The sequence below is a fragment of the Trachinotus anak genome, unplaced genomic scaffold (assembly GCF_046630095.1).
Source record: "Trachinotus anak isolate AG129_WGS33_773 ecotype Australia unplaced genomic scaffold, CSIRO_AGI_Tana_v1 ptg000014l, whole genome shotgun sequence".
Taxonomy (NCBI): domain Eukaryota; kingdom Metazoa; phylum Chordata; class Actinopteri; order Carangiformes; family Carangidae; genus Trachinotus; species Trachinotus anak.
This window is the reverse complement of record NW_027273865.1, coordinates 426,712-448,967: the sequence shown is the minus strand read 5'-3', so window position 1 is coordinate 448,967 and position 22,256 is coordinate 426,712. Positions and strand designations below refer to the sequence as shown.

At 41.3% G+C, this 22,256-nt stretch overlaps 1 protein-coding gene across 1 annotated transcript in view; it reads right to left on the bottom strand.

Annotated features, from left to right (window-relative positions):
* slc8a2b (solute carrier family 8 member 2b) overlaps positions 1-22,256 on the bottom strand; it is a 174,204-nt gene that overhangs the window by 38,601 nt on the left and 113,347 nt on the right. Inside the window, exon 4 of the mRNA XM_071496673.1 lies at positions 2,874-3,374. Coding sequence (XP_071352774.1) covers positions 2,874-3,248 — 375 coding nt within the window. The 5' untranslated portion in view covers positions 3,249-3,374. The remainder of the gene's footprint in view (positions 1-2,873; positions 3,375-22,256) is intronic.

The window sequence follows — 22,256 nt, the reverse complement described above, 5'->3', positions numbered from 1 at the left end:
GACTCATAAATGGACACACACACACACACACACACGCTTATGAAGTACATGAAGTGCAGAAAAGAACATGAAGGGTGAAAGTACATATTTGCACACATGCATCATGTAGTACTAATACAAGCATATAGACTGAAACAAACACACACACACACACACACACACACACACACACACACACACACACACACACACACACACACACACACACTCAAAAGACAAACCTTGCCTTTGCCAAAATAGCTAAGGTGTTGCTGTTGCTGCCATGGTGATGGATTATGGGGCACACCGGGCATTCATTGACCTTGAAAAGGATGGCTGAACACCCTCCTTCCTCCATTAACCCTTTCATTTCTCCTAGCCCCCCACCTTCTGCTACCATCTTTATTACCTCTTCTGTTGTTCATGCCCCCCTTATCATTATCTGACATACTTTCTATTCCATACCCTTCCTTTCAAATACATTCCCCTCTACTGAGTGTAGAAAACAACTGTAAAAAGTGATTTGAATGAAATTGTGATTCATGTAAATGAGGCCAGTTCAACACAGGGTTGTCAGGACAGAAGTTGACCCAGGCTCAGCTTTCGCTGCCATGTGACATCATCCAGTACTTTTTACTCCACTTCAGTTATTTGGTAACTTAAGTTACTAATTAATTTGTTTTTGAAATAATACAACATATAGATTAAGATAACATTAGATGTATTGATTCTGGGAGGAAATTCACCTACCACCCTGCAGTACTGTATATGAAGTTATTAAAATGAGCTCCACCTTTACCAGCTGCAGCATTAAAGTGATGAACACATGATGCAGCAATAATGATAATCCAATAATATCAGACATTATTTGGAAATGGGCCATTCTGCAAATATATTTTAATGCAAATACTTTGAAATGTTTACTAAAGAGAAATAATGAATGCAGGACTTTAACTAGTAACAGAGTACTTGTACACTGTGGTACTTTGACTTAAGTAAAAGATCTGAGTACGTCAACCAAAAGGAAATGTTCCTGTTTTTTTTTGTGTACTTTGTGAGTCTGTTTTGTCCTTCCTTCTCTCTTTCCTCCCTCCAGCTGACCTTCACGTCTCCTCATCCTCCTCTCTCACACAGAGCATCAGCCTCCATTCAAACCTCCCAGGACCCTCCCTCTCTTTTTCTATAGTGCTTATGACAGAATAACAGCAACAATCAAACCAGTACAGGCCGTCTGGGACCACACACACACACACACACAGCTCTATCTGCCTGTGACACACCACACCAACTTCCAGCAGCTCTACCACAGTATACACTGAGAGTGATAGACTCCACCTCAGTGACTCCTCAGTGATTCTCTTCATATTGTCCTCGTGGGTAAATAACATTTTGTGTGTGTCTCTGTCTCTGAAAACAGCTGAGGGTCATTTACACTCTTATAGAGGACAAATGGATGCAGAGGGAATGTGTGTAAGCCCATGAAGGACACGGATCAGGCCGAGCTTACAGTAAAGAGATGGTGGTGCTGATGCGGACACATTCACTGGCAGCAGTACAATTTTGTTAAAAAATAAATCTTTACCTTTGATCAAACATTAAAAATGTTTAAAAACTTTCACTATCACTGTGATAAGCCAATGAGACAACCTTTTATGTTGTCACCGGACCACATCATATACTTGTTTGCTATCTCAGTCTGATTCTAGGACAAAGCCTGGAGTGTCAAAATGGAGAGCTGTTAAGGAAAGAGTCAAAAGACAGATGGTGAATTGACAAGTGATCTGCCCTTCGTCAAAGAAAAAGAAAATTTGAGCTTCCTCTGGTTTCACTTCAGTCCTGAATGTTCAGTCGTTATCATTCAAATTAAAAGTGCAGCGTTTTCAGGTTTTTGAGTCAAACATGAGTTAGAAAGGTTGGAGACAGCTGTTCTAGAGGATATGATGTGTGGAAAAAAAAATATTCCTGACATCAAAATTACACAGATGAAGGGTTATGAGGCACACTGACATGTTTTCAGTGAATATTTTGTTGATGGCTCTCAGACAAACTTACGTTCTTATGTTAAAAGTTCTGCACTGAATGTTTTGAAACACGACCCTTGCCTTTTTATTCACAGGCTGCATGTGCTTTGCTTCCTTCATCATCTTCAACATCTGACAGCACTTCGTTTTTCCCTTGAAGAAGAAGTGCTCACACAACTATGGAGATTTATTAAATTCAATTAAGATCAATTAAAGATGCAGATCTGGGCAAAGTGAATATTAAATCAGTGAAAAACAATTCACATCTGGTACATTCATCTAGTTTAAAGAAGCAAAGTGCCAAACACAAACTGGTTCAAGCCTCTCAGATGTGAAGAGTCACTGCTTTAAAGATAATTTTTTGGGGGGCACTGGACAGCTGGTAGGAAGGAAGCAGACAGGGATCAACAGGGAGCGAGAGGAGTGTGACACACAACAACAGTTTCCAGCAGGAGGTGATCCATGTAACCACTGAGCTACCAGGGAGACTTTCGACTGTAAGCTTTAGGCCTTTTTCACAATTACACACAAGACAATCACAAAAGATATTTTATGGACTAAATAATTAACTGAAACATAATCAAAGGATAATTAAATGAATCCACTGTGTGTTGCAGTCTGATCTGGAAACTATCCCAGGATGCACTGGGTGAAGGTGTAACTCACCCACAGTCAGTTTGCCTGCTACAAAATGAATCATGATACAGCGTGTAATTGTTTTTTCAATTTCACATCATCAAACTGATTATGATCTAAAGAGAAGGAATGATTATTTTTCTATTCTGTTCTACTCAGTTCTCAGTAACTCACACTGAACTCACACTTCCTCCTCGACTACACCCCCAATGTATTCCTCCATCCACCCGTCCTCACCTGCGATGTGATGACCTCTATAGACGCCATGAAGCGGTCGGCGATGATGGACACTCCCAGGAACATGTACATGAGTGACACAAAGTAGACCACAGCTCTGGCCACCTGGTCGCCGAGCCCGGGCCGGTTGGGTTGCCAGACGGGCAGCAGGATGCCAGGCCTGCACACGGTCGCCTCCTCACACTTATCTTTGACGGTGCCGTTATCAGAAGACGCGGAAGTCATGGGGGACGAGGGGGACATGGAGGGGGAGAATGATCTTGAGTCGAGGTCAATGCTGGGCTCAGTGCCACGCTGGGACTCTGGCTGACAGGGAGGCAGCAGGAGGAGGAGGAGGAGGAGGAGGATGCAGGTGGGTGAGGTGAAGAGCGACATGGCCCTGTGTGGTTCCCACAAGACGTGGGAGGGAAGGGTGAGGCAGAGGACGATGGGTTTAAGCTGAGGAAGAGGGAGGTGGGAGGGGAGGCGTTGGTAGAGCTGAGGGTGGTGCGACTAGCTCACCTGCAGGGGGAAGAAAGAGAATGAAAAAAAAAATAATTAGCCTGAGGGACACTGAAAAGACATTGAAAACCCTAACACACAGAACACACGACAGACCAGGCAGTCAGCTGGTCAGCTCTGTTAAGGTGCTTGACCGCACAAACATTTTAGAGGAAACTATGACAGACAAAGTGAAAGCAAGGACCAGATGAAGGAGACTCACTCTAGATGGTGAGAGCTGAGGCCAAGACACGATTCAGCAAAACTGCACGAATCCAGAAGCTGTTTGACTGTTTTCATGAGCAATGTGAGAAACAGAGAGAACTGGGGTTTTACAATACGTCTCAATACGAGCATGCACAATAATACACACACTCACAGGCATACATGCAATCAGAGTGTACATGTCCAGTTAGCAAACAGGACTTTAAATATTTCACACAAACCTAAAGAGCAAACCTAAGCACGATCAGCAGAAACTCAATCATCACAGCAGTGGCTGCACCACAGAGGACAATGTGCTTTTATAATCTCAGTGTTTTTTTTTCAGGGAATTCGGAGAATTGAAGGATGTCGTCCACTTGGACTCCTGACATCACCTCAGTAGTTATGAAATCATTGGCTAACGTGCTAGTTTCAGACCCTGGCACACTCTATTGATGGTGGTGAGTTACAGAAAAATAGTTTTTACAAAGAGGCGGTGGAGAGGTAAAGATGGGAAGAGCTAGAAAGATAGACAGAGCAGGACAGAAATATAAAGATGGGGAGCAGAGAAGAGATGGAAAGACTGAGAGAGTACATGTGTTGGTCTGCACATTCTCACTCCTGACTCATCACATATGAACACTTGGTCAGGACACTTGACGTCACTTTTTAACACACTGGTGCCCCTTTAGCATCATTTTTCAACAGGATACACGATAGCATTATTACACTTTTTAACTTGATCTCCTACAAACCACATTTCTACAACTACACATTGCCACCAAATATGTTTTTCTGGCTGGATTATGTCCAGAGGCAACATATTTATTGAATGAAAAGTGCTGCATTTATTAATAGCAGAGGAGTCAGCAGGAGGTGGTTGGGAGGGATGGTGGACATATAAAGTGCACGACCCTCACACCAGAGCCTGGGGTTCAGATCCAGAGTCCTGTCTGTGGCTCAGGCACAGTGAGGGAAAGATGGTGGCTTGGTTTAATGGAGAGAAAGTTCCCTGTGACTTCAAAACAATAACGGGCTGTGTGCCGCTTGACTCGTACTTCAACCTTGAATGCAGCAGGGAACAGTGGAAATCAACTGGTCTAGCTTAAGTTGAAAAATGAAATAAAGGGGTCCCCTGGTCATTAAAAAGTGATGCCAGGGGTCCTGACCAAGCGTATGTATTTGAGAACTGGGGAGTGAGGCTTCCCTGTACTAGTGAGGTCACAAGAACTGATACTTTGGTACCAAGTCGATGCCAAAATTCTGTAAATGTGACATTAGTTGTGTTTCTACAGTACTGTGGGTACAGAAGATGTCATAGGTGCTGGAGATGTGATTCCTACTGGAGTGATGCAGAATAATGAACATACAAGCGTCCTAGTCTGCAGCAACACGTCCACTGCCAAAGACTAACATTAGCTTGTTTAGGCTAATGTTAGCTTGTTTAGGCTAACCTAGCCACAGCTCATAACATGAGCTGGGTGCTGACAACTTTAGCAGGCTGCAGTCATTATATAACACTGATTTTTTAAATGAACATGTTCACTGTTCAGTTCACACTCCTGCTCACACACTGACTATATGTAGGTGTGTATGTGCACACTGTGTGCAACAGGCTCTGTCATTTGATCTGGTAAAAAATGTTGTACTGAGAACTGTGGAATTTCAATGATACCGAGATTGTGGTATGGTGTCATCCCTTCCCTCTACTGCTGTGTGTGACTGATTTATTGGTTTATTTTAGTCCAGGCAGTTCAGGTTAGTGTGTATTTAATGCAGCATTTTCCTTAATTCAGGACAATTTTCTCTAACACAAGGCAATAAAAATAACATTTATCTCGACCTTAGAAAAAGGGAAGAAAGAGGAAAAAAGAAAAGAGTGGGAGAGAGAAATTAAGGGAGAACAAGGGATAAAGACAAATAACGTGCATAATGAGAAAAAAGAAGAGAGCACAAAATGTACAGAGGGGGAGAGAAGTTTGAAGGAAGCAGAGAGGCAGAAAAACAGAAAATGGGAGGGGCAGAAGAAGGCAATCATAGACAGGTATGAGAAAAGGAAAAGAAAGAGACAAATACAGAGGAGAGAGGAAGAGTGATACTGATCGGAGGAATTTGGCAGAGAGCAGAAAGTCGAAGAAGAGATGAGTCACCACGGTGACCTCTGGAAAAAGAGGCTGATAACATAAGGTTTACGTTGGTTATTATCTGACAGACTCTCCCTAGACACGCACACACACTGAGGACTCGTGTCACTGTGGGGACAAAATCTGAGCGTGGAGACTGTTTATGAGGGTTAAGACTTGGTTTTAGGGTTAGGAGTAGGATCAGGTCTAGGTTGGGGTTGGGGTTAGGTATTTATGTGTGCTGGTTAGGTTTAGGGTAAGGGGCTGTGGAATGCTTTATGTCAGAGAATGTCCCCACAGGGATAGTGGATCAAGTCTGCGTGTTTATGCCAACTGGTGAGATTTAAACCTCAGCGTGAAACCAAAGCACCGACAGATGGACCAAACCCTGTTTCCTACGGTATGTGCATTGGCCCTTAATCTTCTACCTCTCTCTTCCTTCCTCTTGTTTCATCTCTCTCTCTCCATCTGTCCATCTGAGAGGAGGAGAGCACCTGCCAACACCTTCTGTTGTCACACACCTCAGCTAATCTCAGTTTATCACCTTCTCTTCTTTAACTTCTATTCCCTCTATCCCTGCACAGCCTTCCTCTGTACATTCTGCAGATGACATGAATGGCAATAAAAAAACAGATTTCAAAAAGACTGACCATAATTGTTTTGTTAGTATTAGTCTAAATGGCTTCATTCAGGTGTTTTTCCTGTGGGTATTTAAATATGTAGGATATATATTGTCCTTCAGAAAATATTTTGAGAGAGACTAGCTTCACTTTCAGCTTTTTATAAATGTTGTCACACTCTTGAATCATTTGTGCTGAGAAACTGTGAACAAAACTTGGCTCATGTGAACAAAACTTTCAAAATCAAAGAAATCTGAACTTTATCACTTAATAATACTGCTGATGACCTTTAGCAGCCAGTAATAATTACGTAAGAACATACCTTTACAGTGAGCATACAACATAGTTAAGAAGTAAAACTCTTTTAACTTTAATTTTAATCATAACACTTCCAGTTCACACAGTAAACCAAGGTCAACCTGTTCAAATGTTGGCTGTCTCCTCTGATAAACCTGACCACTGATGTGGAGACAGCAGAGTATTTTGACACAACAAACATCACACATTCATATTCTGTTTGGCTTTAGTTTGGATTTGTGTAACCTAACAACATGTTTACTCTGCCTGTTTGCTCCTCTATATCTCCTGTGGCCTGAACCCAGAAGCAAACTAACGGCTGCTGAACGGTTCTGCCAACAAACACAACAGGAATGAAAAGAGAATCACATTGTCAGGATGAAATGTGCTACACATCCAGAAAGGTCTGTTTGTTCTCAAAAACCATCAGAGGAGCAGCTCCAGGCTGCGGGTCTCCTACTGAAGCGCCTCGTATTAGACTCTAATTATCAGCTGCTGATGCTCAAGCAAAAGAGACTGATGTGAATTAGCTCTAATAATAGTCTGCACAGATTCAAACACACACACACACACACACACACACACACACACACACACACACAGCTCTATCTGCCTGTGACACACCACACCAACTTCCAGCAGCTCTACCACAGTATACACTGAGAGTGATAGACTCCACCTCAGTGACTCCTCAGTGATTCTCTTCATATTGTCCTCGTGGGTAAATAACATTTTGTGTGTGTCTCTGTCTCTGAAAACAGCTGAGGGTCATTTACACTCTTATAGAGGACAAATGGATGCAGAGGGAATGTGTGTAAGCCCATGAAGGACACGGATCGGGCCGAGCTTACAGTAAAGAGATGGTGGTGCTGATGCGGACACATTCACTGGCAGCAGTACAATTTTGTTTACACTCTTATAGATATACATATCATTTTGAGATCAGTGTTCATTGTTGTCAAAGGGTGCAGCATGCAGAGGTCTACGGTTGTGGGATCAAGTATGACAAGTTACTTCCTGACTTATATCCCTGACAATATAATTCATATGTATTTACAAATAAATAATAACATATAAATATGTGTTCAAAACACATCTCAACTTCTCATTTTAAACCCCACTCCCCACTGTTACCGTGAAAAGGGTGCAGTCGAAACACTTGGCCAGTCAGATCTCTCTCTCTCTCTCTCTCTCTCTCTCTGAACAGTCTGACCAGTGTGATTAACTATACAATTAATTTGTTTCCAATATGTCCAGGCTTCAGCCAGAGCAGTGGCAGCAAGACAGGGTCAGGAAGGACCAGATAATGCAGCCAATGAAGAGAGAGATGGAGGAGAGGAGGAGAAGGAGAGCAGCCAACATGCTGGTGTGGGAGAGCCAGCAGGTGAGACCAACAGAGCTGTATAAATTCTTCAGTTTTAAACAACAAGTCAACTTCCTATCATCCTCTGACTCTGCTGGACATCAAAGGTAGAAAATCAGATGTCATGAGCGGTCTGTGCCACCCCTGGCTAACCCTCTGAACCCAGCCCCTGCTCTAGGTTTAGCCACTTTGGTCCAGAATTGAAAGCAGGCTACTCAACACACACTTTTTCTTATTGTCTAAACTGCTCTACATCTGTGAAAGGTAAAGTAAGTGTTATTACACTGATTCTTTTGGATATCTGTGCTCGGCCAAAAGTTTACATGGATCAAAGGAGTTCCCTGCTTTTTTAAAAGCTTTTTTTGAGGTTAAACCTAAACCCCAGCACCCAAACCAGAATCATAATGATGAAGAGAACGTTTGAAAGAAGCAAAATGAAAAACGTAAGAATGAATATCACAAAGACAGTCGGCTAATGGAACAAAAAACATAGTTATTTCACATGTAACACTGCAGTGTGTTCAGACCACAGAGGGAAAGTACAGAGATTCTCCATCTGAGACTCTGAAATACACATAAACTGCATTTACCACAAAGGTGCTGGGTATGACTGATGATGATGATGATGGGTGTTTTAAAATGTGTTTTTGTCAGTAAACCGATGTCATTAGTTACATGTAGGTGTTACATTCATTCTTTTCTTCTCCCCACTAACACTGTTTCAGCTGTTTGCTTCATTTCAAGAGTCTCGGTCTCCACACTGAAAGCGATACAGTGAAGATGAGCTGATATGAGAGTGAAGACTAATGGCCTCCACTGTGAAGTGGATTAGCTGTAGCTTCCTATGATTTATTCCCTTTTAAAAAGTGCAATTTCAAAGAAGTTATTAATTTCACTGACGTTAAAGAAGAGGCATGAGAACGAGTAACATCATCAAACAATAGTCAACCGATCAACAGAACAAACAACTGAAAGAAAAATAAATGTTCTCTGTGAGATGCTGATGTTGATAACATGAGGAGCAATGGATGATGTTTGAAGAGAACATGAGGCAAAGAGGAGCAGAAGACAGGAGAAGAAGAGAGAGGAGGGAGTGCAAGGATTTGAAGGAGAAAGGGGAGCAAGAGTGAAGGGTTAAAGTAGGGATAGAAGGTGCAGAAGGAGAAATATGAGAGTGGATGGAGGGATAAAAGAGGCAATGACGAGTGGGAAGAAGAAAAAAAGAAGGGATGGGAGAGGTAGAAGAAAGAGTGCAGGGTTAGAGGGAGTGACAGATGAGTAGAAGGAAGAATGGCGTGGGAGAAAGGTGGATAAGAAGAGGTGTAGGAGTAGTGAAAGGGTTGGAGGCTGAAGAAGAGAAGATGAAGGGTTGATTAAAGAGGCGTAAAAAAGGTGACAAATTGAGTCATGGAGGCATAGATGGAGGGATTAAATGAGAAAAAGAGGGGGCAATTGGAGTGATGGAAAGAAGGTGAGAGGGCCAGAGGAAGTGATGGAGATGAAGAAGGAGGCATGAAAGGAATAACAGGAAATGATCAAAGTGAAGGAGGGTACGGGATGAGAGATGAAACAAGAGAGGACGGAGGGCTGGAGAAATTAAAAGAGGGATGAAAGTCGGAGGATGTGAGGGATGAAAAAAAGGAGGGATGAAGGAATGATGTGGACCCAAGTCATAAACGTGTTTATAGTCGTCATTCGGAGTACAGGCGCAGTATGTTGCCATGGCAACCAGGTGAGAGGTTTGGTGGGGTAATTGATCACCACAGGGGTTGTTGAGGTGGGGGGAGAGAGAGAGAGAGACAGAAAGAAAGGGAGAGGAAGTTAGAGATGGTGAAAAGAGAGAGAGAGAGAGAGAGAGAGACTTAATTCATCACCAGGGGCGCACACACACACACACACACATACACACACACACACACACACAGAAACCCTTTAAAGGGCCAGTTCACCCCCAAACATTGAGCAGCAACATTTATTTCCTGAAACAAGTCCAGTTTCCTGGAATGAACTAATTAGGTACTGATGATAAGGTAAATGGGAATTTCTTTGAAAGCATTAACTTCTTCATAAATAATTAATTGTTCCACTGGTACAGCTGGTAACATAATAATTCTTTTACATTTACATTTACTAATTTGTCAGACGCTTTTATCCAAAGCGACTGACAAGTGAAGGACAATAGTAAAGCTACAGTGCAGTGGGAGACCTTTGTGTAAGTATTAGGTACTACATCTGTTGAATAAGTGCTTGGAGATTGTATAAGGAAGTGCATCAAAAAGTGCTAGTTAGACACGTTCAAAATTTTAGGAAAGACGGTGCTCTCAGAAGAGATGAGTTTTCAAGAGATTCTTGAAAATAGAGAGGGACGGCCCTCCTCTGATAGAACTTGGTAGCTTATTCCACCACTGAGGAACCACAGATGAGAAAAGTCTGGACTGAGATTGCCTTGTGTGCAGGGACAGTGATGCCAGATGACATTTCCTGGAGGAACACAATGGCCAAGAAGGAGCATAAGGCTGTATGGCTGAATTCAAGTAGATGGGTACAGACCCAAAAGTCAATCTGCAGGCCACCATTAGTGACTTGAATTTGATTCGGGCAGCCAACGGTAGCCAGTGTGGGTCGATGAGTAGCAGAGTGACATGTGCCCTTTTGGGCTGATTGAAGGCCAGGCAGGCTGCTGTGTTCTGGACCATCTGTAAGGGCTTCACTGAGCACACAGGAAGAACTGCCAGAAGAGCATTGCAGTAGTCGATGCGAGAGATAACCTAAGAGCTGGGTGGCGTACTGAGACAGGTACGGCCTGTTTTTCTTGATTTTGTCAAGAGCAAAGCGACACGACCAAGAGACGATGCAACATGGTTGGAGAAGGATAAATAGTCATCAAACATCTTATTGAAATTATTCTGAAATCACAGATCAGTAAAATAAAGTAAAAGAGATCACAGCAGAGTCTGCAGATTGCTAGTTTCTGGAAAGAGATGTTGGGGGTCAGTTAAAAAAATGGAATGTTGTGTTATTTAATATATTATTATTGTGTTGTCAAATTGATGAAGATGTGCTCTGAATTTGTTTGTGTTTTGTCTATTTGCATGTTTTCCAAAGTTGCAGTGTGTTGAGTTCTCAGGGCTACCATATTTGTCCAAAAAGTAAATTTGTCACTAGGTGCCTTTTTGAAAAAAAGTCTCTCAATCTAGCAACAAATACACTAAGTTGGCAACACTGCAGGCTGTGAACGGCCCCTGATAGAAAAAATCTGGGCCAATTCATTTTGAAAGAGCAACAGCCAATGAGGAACCTCCTTGATCCTCCATTCTCAGTCAGTCAGTCAGTCACAGACTCTCATGATTATAGGTCACTTTTGACATAATTGCACACACACCATCACACTCTCATACACGCCCTTCTGCTGCTACTGTCTGACTCCTGCTTCCTCCTCCCTCTGTTATCTCTGTCGATGCCTGTATATCTGATCTCTCCCATCATGCATGTTACAGCAAGTGCCTTCATTAGCCTGTGGCTGTAATCCTCCATCTCTCACCTCTCATCTAACAGACATTTAAACAGTGCATTAAACAATGATTGCTGGTGCTGATAGGTCTGTTCCTATTAATTCCTTTTGTTGGTGGGCAGAAGGGAAGAAGAAAGGTAAATTTAAACCCATAACTGTAATGTGTGTGTGTTCTGTGAGGACATACACAATTGTCTGCACACAATTGCTGCTCATCGAGCTCCACTGGCTACCTGTTGCAGCCCGCATTAAGTTCAAATCTCTAATGCTTGCCTACAAAGTTGTCTCTGGTACTGCACCTACCTACCTGAATGCCCTGGTACAGGAATATGCTACCTCGCGACCGCTGCGCTCCTCTACCAAACGACGCCTGGCTCTGCCACCCATCCATCTAAGGCAATCCAAACTCTTCTCTCACGTTCTCCCCCGTTGGTGGAACGCACTACCACTTCCTACCAGAGCAGGGGCGTCCCTCTCTACCTTTAAAAGACTCCTGAAGACCCAGCTGTTCAGAGAGCACCTTCTCTCCTAGCACTACATGACAAATCTACACTTAAAGAATCGTCACTAGCACTTATTGCTGCGCTAACACTTCTTATCGCACTTAACCTTGATTGTTCCCCTTTCTGTAAGTCGCTTTGGAAAAAAGCGTCTGCTAAATGACTAAATGTAAATGTAAATGTTGTCTCTTTATGAGGCATAGCTAAATAAATTGTTCTGCACACACACACAAACACACACACACACACACACACACACAGGCTAACCTGTTGACTGGTGGGAACACAGTCAAGGCAGGGAAACAAAGAGGCCAGGCCTCACCAGTTAAATGGACTACACTTTTCAACCACTCAAAGTGCTTTACAATATGCCAGATTCACTCATTCACACAAACACATACAGTAGATCACATCCATACACTGATGGAACATTGCGGATTCAGTGTATTGCCAAAGGACTCTTTGACATGCAGAGGAGCCAGTGATTGAACCACCGAGCTTCTGGTTAGTGGAGGACCTGCTCTACCTCCTGAGCCACAGCCACCCAGTCACAGATGTAGTGGGCTTGTGTTGACCTGCTGTAAAAAAAAAAAAATGCAATTTTCAAGGCAACAAGCTTCAATAGAATTTGAGTTGGGAAATTTTAAATTGATTTCTGAAGTTTAAGCTTTAAGACTAAGTTTTCTGAGCTTCTTTCATTCATTATGATAGAGTTCTTCTTCTTGGTAATTTTAATATATACGTTTGCTGCCCCTCCATGTCCTGTTTCAGTGTTGATTTTATTAATCTTTTTGAGTCTTTAATCTCAAACAGTCTGTTAAAAACCAAACTCATAATAAAGGATATACCCTGCCAGTAATTGCCACCACCCCAGAGTTTTATTTCAGTCGGTCAGCTCAGTGGTTAATCCTCCACTGAGATGTGTCAGTAGTTTCTCCATTTCTTACATAAAATACATGACACTAGGCTCCGGATCACACCTGTGACCAGAAATCTCCTCTGTGCTGAACCCTCTGCCAGTATGTCTCGCTTCAAGCAGATCTCAAGGCCAGAATTAGAGGAGGTAATCTCCCACTTAAATTCCTCTACCTGTCAACTAGACATTATCCACACTATATTTCTGGAAGAGGTATTTCAGACTGTGGGACCACAAAACCTCTCTATCATCAAGGCCTCTTTGTCTAATGGCTCTGTTCCTTCCAGTTTTAAAAATGTAATTTATTTCTAATTAATTTTAGTTTGTTCTTCTACTGAAGAAGCCTTGCTTTTTTTTTTTCTTTTTTTTTTTTTTTTACATTTTTAGATACATTTCAAACTTACCTTTTAAATCTAATTTTAGAGAACTCTGCTTCTCAGTTTATCTCAATGCAGCAATATTTGTGAGCACCATCATTCAGGATTCAGTGCTCAGCACAGCACAGAAACAGCTCATATTAAAGTCACAGATGATCTACTGCTGGCGGCTGATTCTGGTCTGATCTCTGCACTTGATACAGTCAACCACAATATCCTTATAAATCACCTTGTCGGTACTGAGGACGCTGCTCTTGCCTGATTTCATTCCAAACCATCAGACAGATCTTTTTCTGTTGTAATGGGACAATTACTCTCATCCCCAGCCCCTTTCTCATATGGTGTTCCCTAAATTCTTGGCCCTATTTTCTATGAGCTGTATATGCTTCTGATGGGTCAGATAATCCGTAGGTATAGTATTAATTTCCATTGTTATGTTGACAACAAGCAACTTTATGTTCCACTTACTGGTAGTGACAAAGACAAACGTCCTCTTGGATATCAAATACTGGATGTTACAAAACTCCCCCCAGTTTAATGAGGCCAAATCTGAGACCCTTAGAGATCTGTGACTTGAACAACACTGAGGGAATCCTAACTGGGAGTAGCTGACTACAATGACAGTAATGGTGGTTAAGAAAGTAACTCCCATGATTCTGCATCTTTTTTTAATTGTTTTGATTGAGAGACCAGCTCCACTTCAACCAGCTTCAACAAGAAATCACAGCTACTACAGTTTTAGCAACTTTATATTTTGTTAAATAGAGTAATATTTAGTTATATCTGTCGAGTCCCCTCCAGATCCCCACGTTGTTTTCACTCCTTTGTGTTGTTCCATGTCCTTGTGTCTCCCCCTCTCCTGTGCATCTCTGTGTGTATGTGTGGGTGTGGTTTTGTTCTCCTGGCTCCTGGTTCATTTCCACACCTGCTGCTCATCATCTCGTTGCCAGATTGTTCATCCTCCTACGTGGCAGCTAGTGCTCAGCCACTTAGTCTCTTAAGAAAGAACTTTTGTGCTCGGTATTGTTCTTTGAAGTTTGTTTTCTAACCTGCCTCTCCTGTGCTCAGTGCCCTGGATCCAGCCTTCAGCCAGTCTGCCGATTACACCACCTCACCAGGAAACCCCCAGCCTGCGCTCAAGCCGCACCACCATCCCGACTCTTCACTCTCTTCAACCCCCAATACATCATATTTTATAAGCTATAAACTTGAGTTAAGGTTTAGTCACATTCCACCACTGTGGAGGGCGTCACCTGTCATACGTGTTTCAGCTTTATGAGGAGATTATCATGTCATCAGCCAGTTTGACTTGATACTCTGATTTAATATTTTTGAATATCCAATAAATTATTAGTAGAATAGTTATGTTACTTATGTAAATACTCCATATCTATCAGTGCATAAACATGTTTTTTTGTGATGCAGAACATATGGTGCACAGTAGAGCTGAAACTGACTATATTCTATCCTCTTACATTAATAAATCAACAGATGTGAAGCTACCACCTGATGCAGCTGCATTTTATTATATTTCATAAAATAAAATGTCATCTTTTATTATATATTATATTTCTCCTCACAATAAAGTGGATTTAATTTTACTCTGCTCTGAATTTGGTATGAAGCAGTGTGCATGCTGCAGCTGCAGCCAGAAGCATGTTAGCATGCTGGTCCAGTTTTCTGAGGTGTGACGTGTTAGTGTTTAATGAAACAATCATGGGTTAGTGTAAGATTGATGTGTTTTTCATGTGTACTGATTGTTACCGTTACTACTTCCTGCTGAACCTAGTTCATAGCTACCAAGACATTTTGACACTGACCCATTAATAAGAATCAGCACTGGAGAGGTTTGACTACTTCTGCTGCCTTCGTGGTTCCACATCGAGCACCAGCAGTTATTAGATTCCATATTAAGGCGTTTAAAGACCAACTGAAGATCATTATTAAATTAAAATCTACCTAACTATATTACATATGACCAGAATACATTGATATTCCACTTTCATAAATGCACACATTAATGTGTTCTGCCATCCTGAATGACACACACTTTGTCTCTCTATTATTTAATGGCTGCTCAGTCATGGTCATCCCTCCATCTCTCTCCCCCTCTATTCGCCACTGACCAAATCACTCAGCAAATGACAAATCGATGTTTAATATCAATAAGTAATTTGTGCTGAGACCGACTGGGCAGCTAAGGACTTCATTACAGCCATACAGGTTTCCACAGCAACAAGCACACTAACTCAGTTTTCAGAGAAGAATGCATTTAGATTTGACCACATGCTGAGGCCTGCTTGCTTTGTAAAAAAACAGAGGTGAGACCGTGACAAAACAATTCAAATAGTGTTTAAGAACACAGGGAGAAAAGGTCCAGATGTCAGTGCAGTGAAACAACAGTGAAACTACTTTCTTTCATTTTCTTCACTGTTTATCCTGTTTACGGTCACAGGCCAGCTTCCAATTAAACACACCTTGAAACTATATTGATGCATAAAAATAACATGTTTACTGTGACAACAGTGGTGAAATTGTTCTGCACTACAAAACAACATGATATCCCATGCAAAGCAGCATGACACTAATCATTCCTGGTTCCAGTTGTTGTGTATTCCACAATAATGGTAGCATAAGGAAAAAAAAGCTTTATAAAATACTACATTGTAACTGGATTTAAAACCATTGTTCCCTACAGATACCTGATACTTTCTGACATATGACTGGCACGTATTTACTATCTTATTTTAGATTGATGATCAATATTAATTGTAGATAAAGGTACATAATTCCAAATGATTTCTTTTAACTCAAAAAACGACAATACAATTTTAGCCCTGAGTTATGTCTGCAGGTAATTATTTAGGGCTACATGGTTTTTGCAGGAAAGCACAGTTTTCTTTTTTTAAACTTCTTTCTGATGTAGTTATATTTAGATAACTGAATGGTGAATTCTTTCATTAAAGCCCTAACATAACAATAATTGTCCCTATGCCTATAGCAGGCTGTATGATACAGTATATGATACTGAACAACTGAAAATGCTCAAGTGAGTCCTTTTGTCTGTCATGTTTAAAAAATTACAATCAAGGAGACCTTTTTCAACCTCAAAATGAGATGCACACAGTCTTGTTTCACCTCAAACAAGACTTTGTCTCCAGTGAAATGTAAATATAAATATTTAAAGGTCCCATATTGTATAAAGGAAATGAAATGCACAGTCTCTATTCAGAAACTGAGCCTTAAAACAAGCTGTCAGGACTTTTGTAACTTTGTGATGTCACAACAAACTAGTCACCACCCTCAGCCGAGCCCCAAGCCCAGCTCACCTGGACCCACCCAGTATTTACCTGAAATGTGCTATATCTTTTTATTCCATCACTAGAGCCTCTCCTCTGATTGGCTCACTGACCTGTTGTTGCCGGAGCTCCAGAGAAACATCTGAGATTGGAGAAGTAAATGACAGTCAGATGGTTTTTGGTACTTGAAACCACAAACATATCTTATTATGGATATCAACATTTCAAATTAAACACAGGAACAGTTTAAAATGTGGGACCTTTAAACCCATTGTTTTAGGCTTGTACTCCATTTAATATAAAACATGATTGTGAATGGTTTGGTGGATGAACAGAATTAAATGTTCCACTGTCACTGGTTCACCCATCCTGAGAATGGGTACATGTGTGCTGGTGTCAAACATACTTACAGCTAGCTGTACTTCCTTGTGCACTCTATTGATCCCTAAGGGGGTAATTAACTCTTTATTTGCCATCTTCATTGGGGAGGTCAGAGGTCAGCTTCAGAACAGGCTCTAAAGCCCTTATGGATTTAGTGTCTAATTTCAGTTTGGGGGATGCTTGTTGTCATAGAGGTTTGAACTTGGACGCTCCAGTAGAGGGGCATCAGCAGGAAACACCAACCAGAGGTTTGCAAACAAACAGAGCATGAACATCCCACAGACAATCATGTAATCACAAGACATCATGTCCAGCAGATTCAGTGTCAACATCTGTCCACAGCACGTGTGCAACAAGTCCTGATAACACAGGTAATTTAAGGTACATGACACATATTGTATGACTGATCCTAAAGTTCCTCCATGCTGGCATTTTCTGATCTGTCACCTTGATAGCATTTTATCAAAATCAAAATCCTTCTCTAATCCCCACTCAAATCTAATGAGGTTCTGTTTTCAACATTTGCAAGTAACTGAAATTATAAATAACTAAACACAAACATCTGAAATCACCTTTTCTGGTCTGAGAAAGCAGAAACGCTTGTTTTGAGTGGCAGTCTAATTAATGTTCACAACCTGTAGATACAACAAATGAGACCAACAGCCTTGGATGTGAAATCTTGATGAAATATATCTGACACATTGAAGCTGAAGCCCACTGGCCTTCACACCATATTTTTCATGAGCTACTTGGTCCAAATACTGGAGGACCTGATGCAGAAGTATTAAGTTGATCAGCTTTAATTATTGATCAGATAAGCATGAAAGCTGAAGTGGGATATTCTTCTGAAATCAACTGATCAATTTGTTTCTGACAATCAATCTTTGGCTGAGAACAGAGAGCAGGCTCATTAACCAGACAAGACCCAAAGGTTTCACCTGATCTTTGCTGAATTAAAGTTAATTAGTAAAGTCTAAATAATCTTTTGCATGGTTACATGGTTTGAATTCTATAACTTGATGCATAATGAACTCAGCTATAGGGACTCAGCCCTATGTAACAACATCACACTACATGAGAGGACGGACATTATTGTCATGACCAGAGGAGATTTCTTTGTGAGCCAAACTTGAACATTTGTTATTCTGACAGATGCTGCAGTATTTTCAGGTCCAGAGAGTCTCGGTGGTTCATTGCCTTTAACAGAATGTATAAGACTGAAAAACAGAAAACCAGATGATGGACCCTCTGAAGTAGGGGTAGGCGATCTGGCCACAAGATCACATAACAATCTTTTTGAGTACAGATTGTGTCAGAACCAAATCATACTTTTTGCTTAGTTCAAACTGAGTATTCATTGGATACACTGTTATTTATCTATTAATGAGGTCCTATATATAAGTATTTTAATTAGAATGTTCTGTGGTTGCCGACCAGCTAGCTCCGGCTCATCCTGCTTTGTGTGCAGGTGGGTCTGTCATCCCACAGAGAGACTGAAAATCCACCGTCTTGGACTGCAGCTTGTGACGATGGTTCTACGCCACGATGGTGCTACACCAAACTCACCGAGGCTACAGAGCAGAATAAGGACTGCTGTCTCCAGCTGCAGTTAGTGAGCAAACTGTTTACCAGTTAACAAAGGGCTGGTTTGTAGCGACTGAACTTTTAAAATTAAATATCTAAATATAGCACCGTTTTAATGATTTGATCTGTATGATTCGTCTGAAAAGTAGATCATGTGTCAAAGTAAGATCGTCCATGATGTAAGGTCACCAGATCACTCACCCCTCCTCTACAGGTCTGCAGGGTTAAAAGCAGAAAGTTATTGGGGTGCGAGTAACAACATAATCCCATTACATGTGTTTTCACAAGACATTTCTACAGGGCACCAACAGACTCAGTGAATAGGACTGAACTGTAATCAAAAAGTAATCAAATGTAATAAGTCACATTTCTTCTATAATGTAACAGGATCATTAGTAATCTGTAAGCTTCCCAACACTGGCTGTAAATTCCCTGAGTAGTGAATGGGTCTGGCCTTTTGCTGCATGTCATTTCTGCACTCTCTCTCTCCACACTTCCTGTCTGTCCTCACTGGCCTTACACTGCTGTAAAGTAATGAAGCATTTGGCAAAGGATCTAAGGGCAGTAACTCAAGGACATCTGAAGTACTTACGTTCAACACTTGTCTCTAGTGTTTGAAAGACAGATGGCATTAGACGTGGCAGAAATATTCTGTGAAAGGTGCTTTTCTCTGCCTATTTCTGTCCCCCCTCTCTCTCTCTCTCTCTCTCTCTCTCTCTCTGCATGTCACTCTCTCACTTCTTCTCTCTCTTAATGTTCATTTTCCTGTGGCACAAAAAACACAACTTTCCAACTCTGGATACATTTGTCTGGTGGGTTTACCATGTGTGAGTTTACCATGTGTGAGCGCCTGATCAAAGGAGAAGAGACAGCGAAACACAGCGGGTTACACACCACGGGTTACACTTCAGTTGGCAGGTAAACACCTCACCTGATGCCTCCCACTAATTCGTTTCATCACACTCTCCCTCATCCTGCTCTGTTTGCTCCTCTTACGCAGCACTTTGTTTCATGAAGGACTATTTGGTTGATCTTTAGCCGCTGCCAAAACATCAGGTAGTCTAGATTAAAAGTGTTTGAGGATTTAGAGCTTTAATCTAGAGATGAGAGGCAGTGGACCACTCTGTCTAATGAGATCAAAATGTCCCAACAGGACTTGCTCTTTTGATTTTAACCTTTATTTGAGACAAGTTTGTTTTGTCTTTATCACAAACTATTGGCTGGTATCGTGGATTTTGATTATAAATGGAGAAATCCAGTTGAAATTATGATTTACATGTCAACAACTCTGATATGACATAACTGCAACATTAGCCACAGTCTTGCTCCAGTGTGCTATGTTGTAAATGCTACATATACGAGTTGAAACTTAACATAAACTTTGTTCTTCACTTTTAAGGTTTTCAAATATGACTATTTGTTGTTTTTTATGAAGGTAAATATGTTGCAAAATGGACAGCTGCAATGACAGCTGCAAAGTTTTAATCCAATATTTATTCTTATTTATTTTAATTGAGTCCATTTTCCAGTACAACACAACTTATTACGACCTCTGGAATCTTTCACTGAAAGTTCACAAATGTGCTCACTTCCATGTTCTGAACAACACATTACTTTGCATTAGATTTCCCACACTTAAAGGTGATTTATGATCTTTACACTTGAACATTAATAGCTTACTGGATAACCATGTTAATTGTGAGATGTTAGCGTGAAAGCATTCTGAGGGAAATTAAAGAACAATCAGCAATATTTACAGCCAGGTGTAGCTGGATCCTTCCCAGCATGCATCAGAGGGCTTGGAAGACCAACAACAGTACAGAGAGATAAACAAGTTCATTCACCAAATCCCATCAGAACTACAGAGGAGCTCAGCTTTCAGTTTCCTTCTACAGACCTGAAATGAACTAAAACCCTCAGTGTTGTTTTTACAGCTACCTTTAGAAATGGAAGTTTTAACCTTCCTTTGTGTCACTTGAAATTACTGATATTGAGTTCTGCCCTTGGCATGGACTCTCCTCTCCTCTTGTACACCACGTCCTCCCTCTGTGCCCACTTCATCATCCCATTTACCAAGTCAAAGGAAATTTGCTTGGCCTTAATCAGACACCTCTGTAATATCAGCTGATGCCAGATGGCGAAGGTTCAGTGAAAGAGCTTTTGCTGCTGTAAATTTTGATGACACTAATTTCTAGGAAGAAACGATTATCAAGCATTTCTCAGGAGGACATCAATGATGAAGCCCAGCTGTGTGGGATGTTTATGAATGATCCAGTCTATGTGCACAGTCACACAACCCAGTGTGAACCTGTGTGTGTGTGTGTGTGTGTGTGTGTGTGTGTGTGTGTTGAGGAATATGGACCCGCTGATTCTATCTGTTCACCTCTTAGTTTGAAGGCTCAGGTGGCCTAAATTACAAAACCTCTGGACCAAAACAGTGCAGGTGAACTCAAGGAACAGTTTTTCTTCCAAAGACAGAATTGCTGTGCTCCATTGTTTGTGTGAAGGAGTGTGTGCAGCCCAGTATCACAATTACATTCTTCATGATTTACATCCAGAGCTGATGTTAAGTGGCAGTGCAGACAGTAGAGTCCTTTACATCGAGTCCAGAGGTAATAGAGTGAGAATTTTAAAAGCTTTACCATTATCTGCTTTTTGCAAAATCATTCAGTATTGATGCTGACCGGCATCAGGTTTGTTTGTATGTGTGTGTGTGTTTGTAGGTGGGTGTGGTGTCCGTTTGGGAGGTGATGTCACTCTTGACTGGCAAAACACAAAAATGGAGGCATCTGTGTAATCAGCAGGACGTCAACAAACACACACACATCCTTGTACACCTATCTTTGCGAGGACACTCCTTGACATAATGCATCCCCCTGTTCAAAACCATAACATTAACCATCGCAACTGAATAATATCCCCAACCCTAAAACCAAGTCTTAAATTTCTAAAACTTGTTGGGTCCCCACAAAACTGTAGGACCCCACGAGTATAGTGGCTCCTGGTGCTCATCCTTCTACCTCTGTCTCAGTTTCTCACACTCCCTTTCTCAGAGTGTGTGTGGTCAAGTATGAACCAACCAAGCTAATTTTACACACTCAGGTAATTAATTTTAGGATGCAGCTTTATTGAACTCTCTTTGGTTTATACTTCAAAACAGATAAACAACTCAGTGTAAATACTTCATTAACTAAAGTAGTCCAACCTCTAATTTGTGTGACTCTCAACGACTTGTTAGAATTGTCATGGATCAACCGGAGCTTCAAACTAAACAACAAATTAAACTATTTGTCACTGCCTTTAAAAAACACAACCTCTACACTTCTAGTGACTAATTAGAAACAACCACAGTGTTTCTTTTCAACAACCATTCTAAAACGTACATGTATGAGAGTCTTTAATCTCCCATCTGTGGTTAAGGTTTAGTGAGGCTGAGGCAAATGGCTGTAAACAAACCTGCAGGTATGGCACATTAATGTGGAAGAGAAAGGTGAACAGGATGCTCTCGCCTTCGGGTTTACCTCCCAATAATGTGATTCAGAGTATTATGTCTGAACTGTTATGATTGTGTGATTGCTCATTATTCTTCCCTAAAACAGCAGTGAACCTTTCTAAGAAAATATTCTTTATCATAAGACAACACTAGTAGAAAACACTGTCACAACCTTTAACAGTCAGAATCCCACAGTTTTTAATAAACAGCAACACACTTCATGTGTGGTCCATCA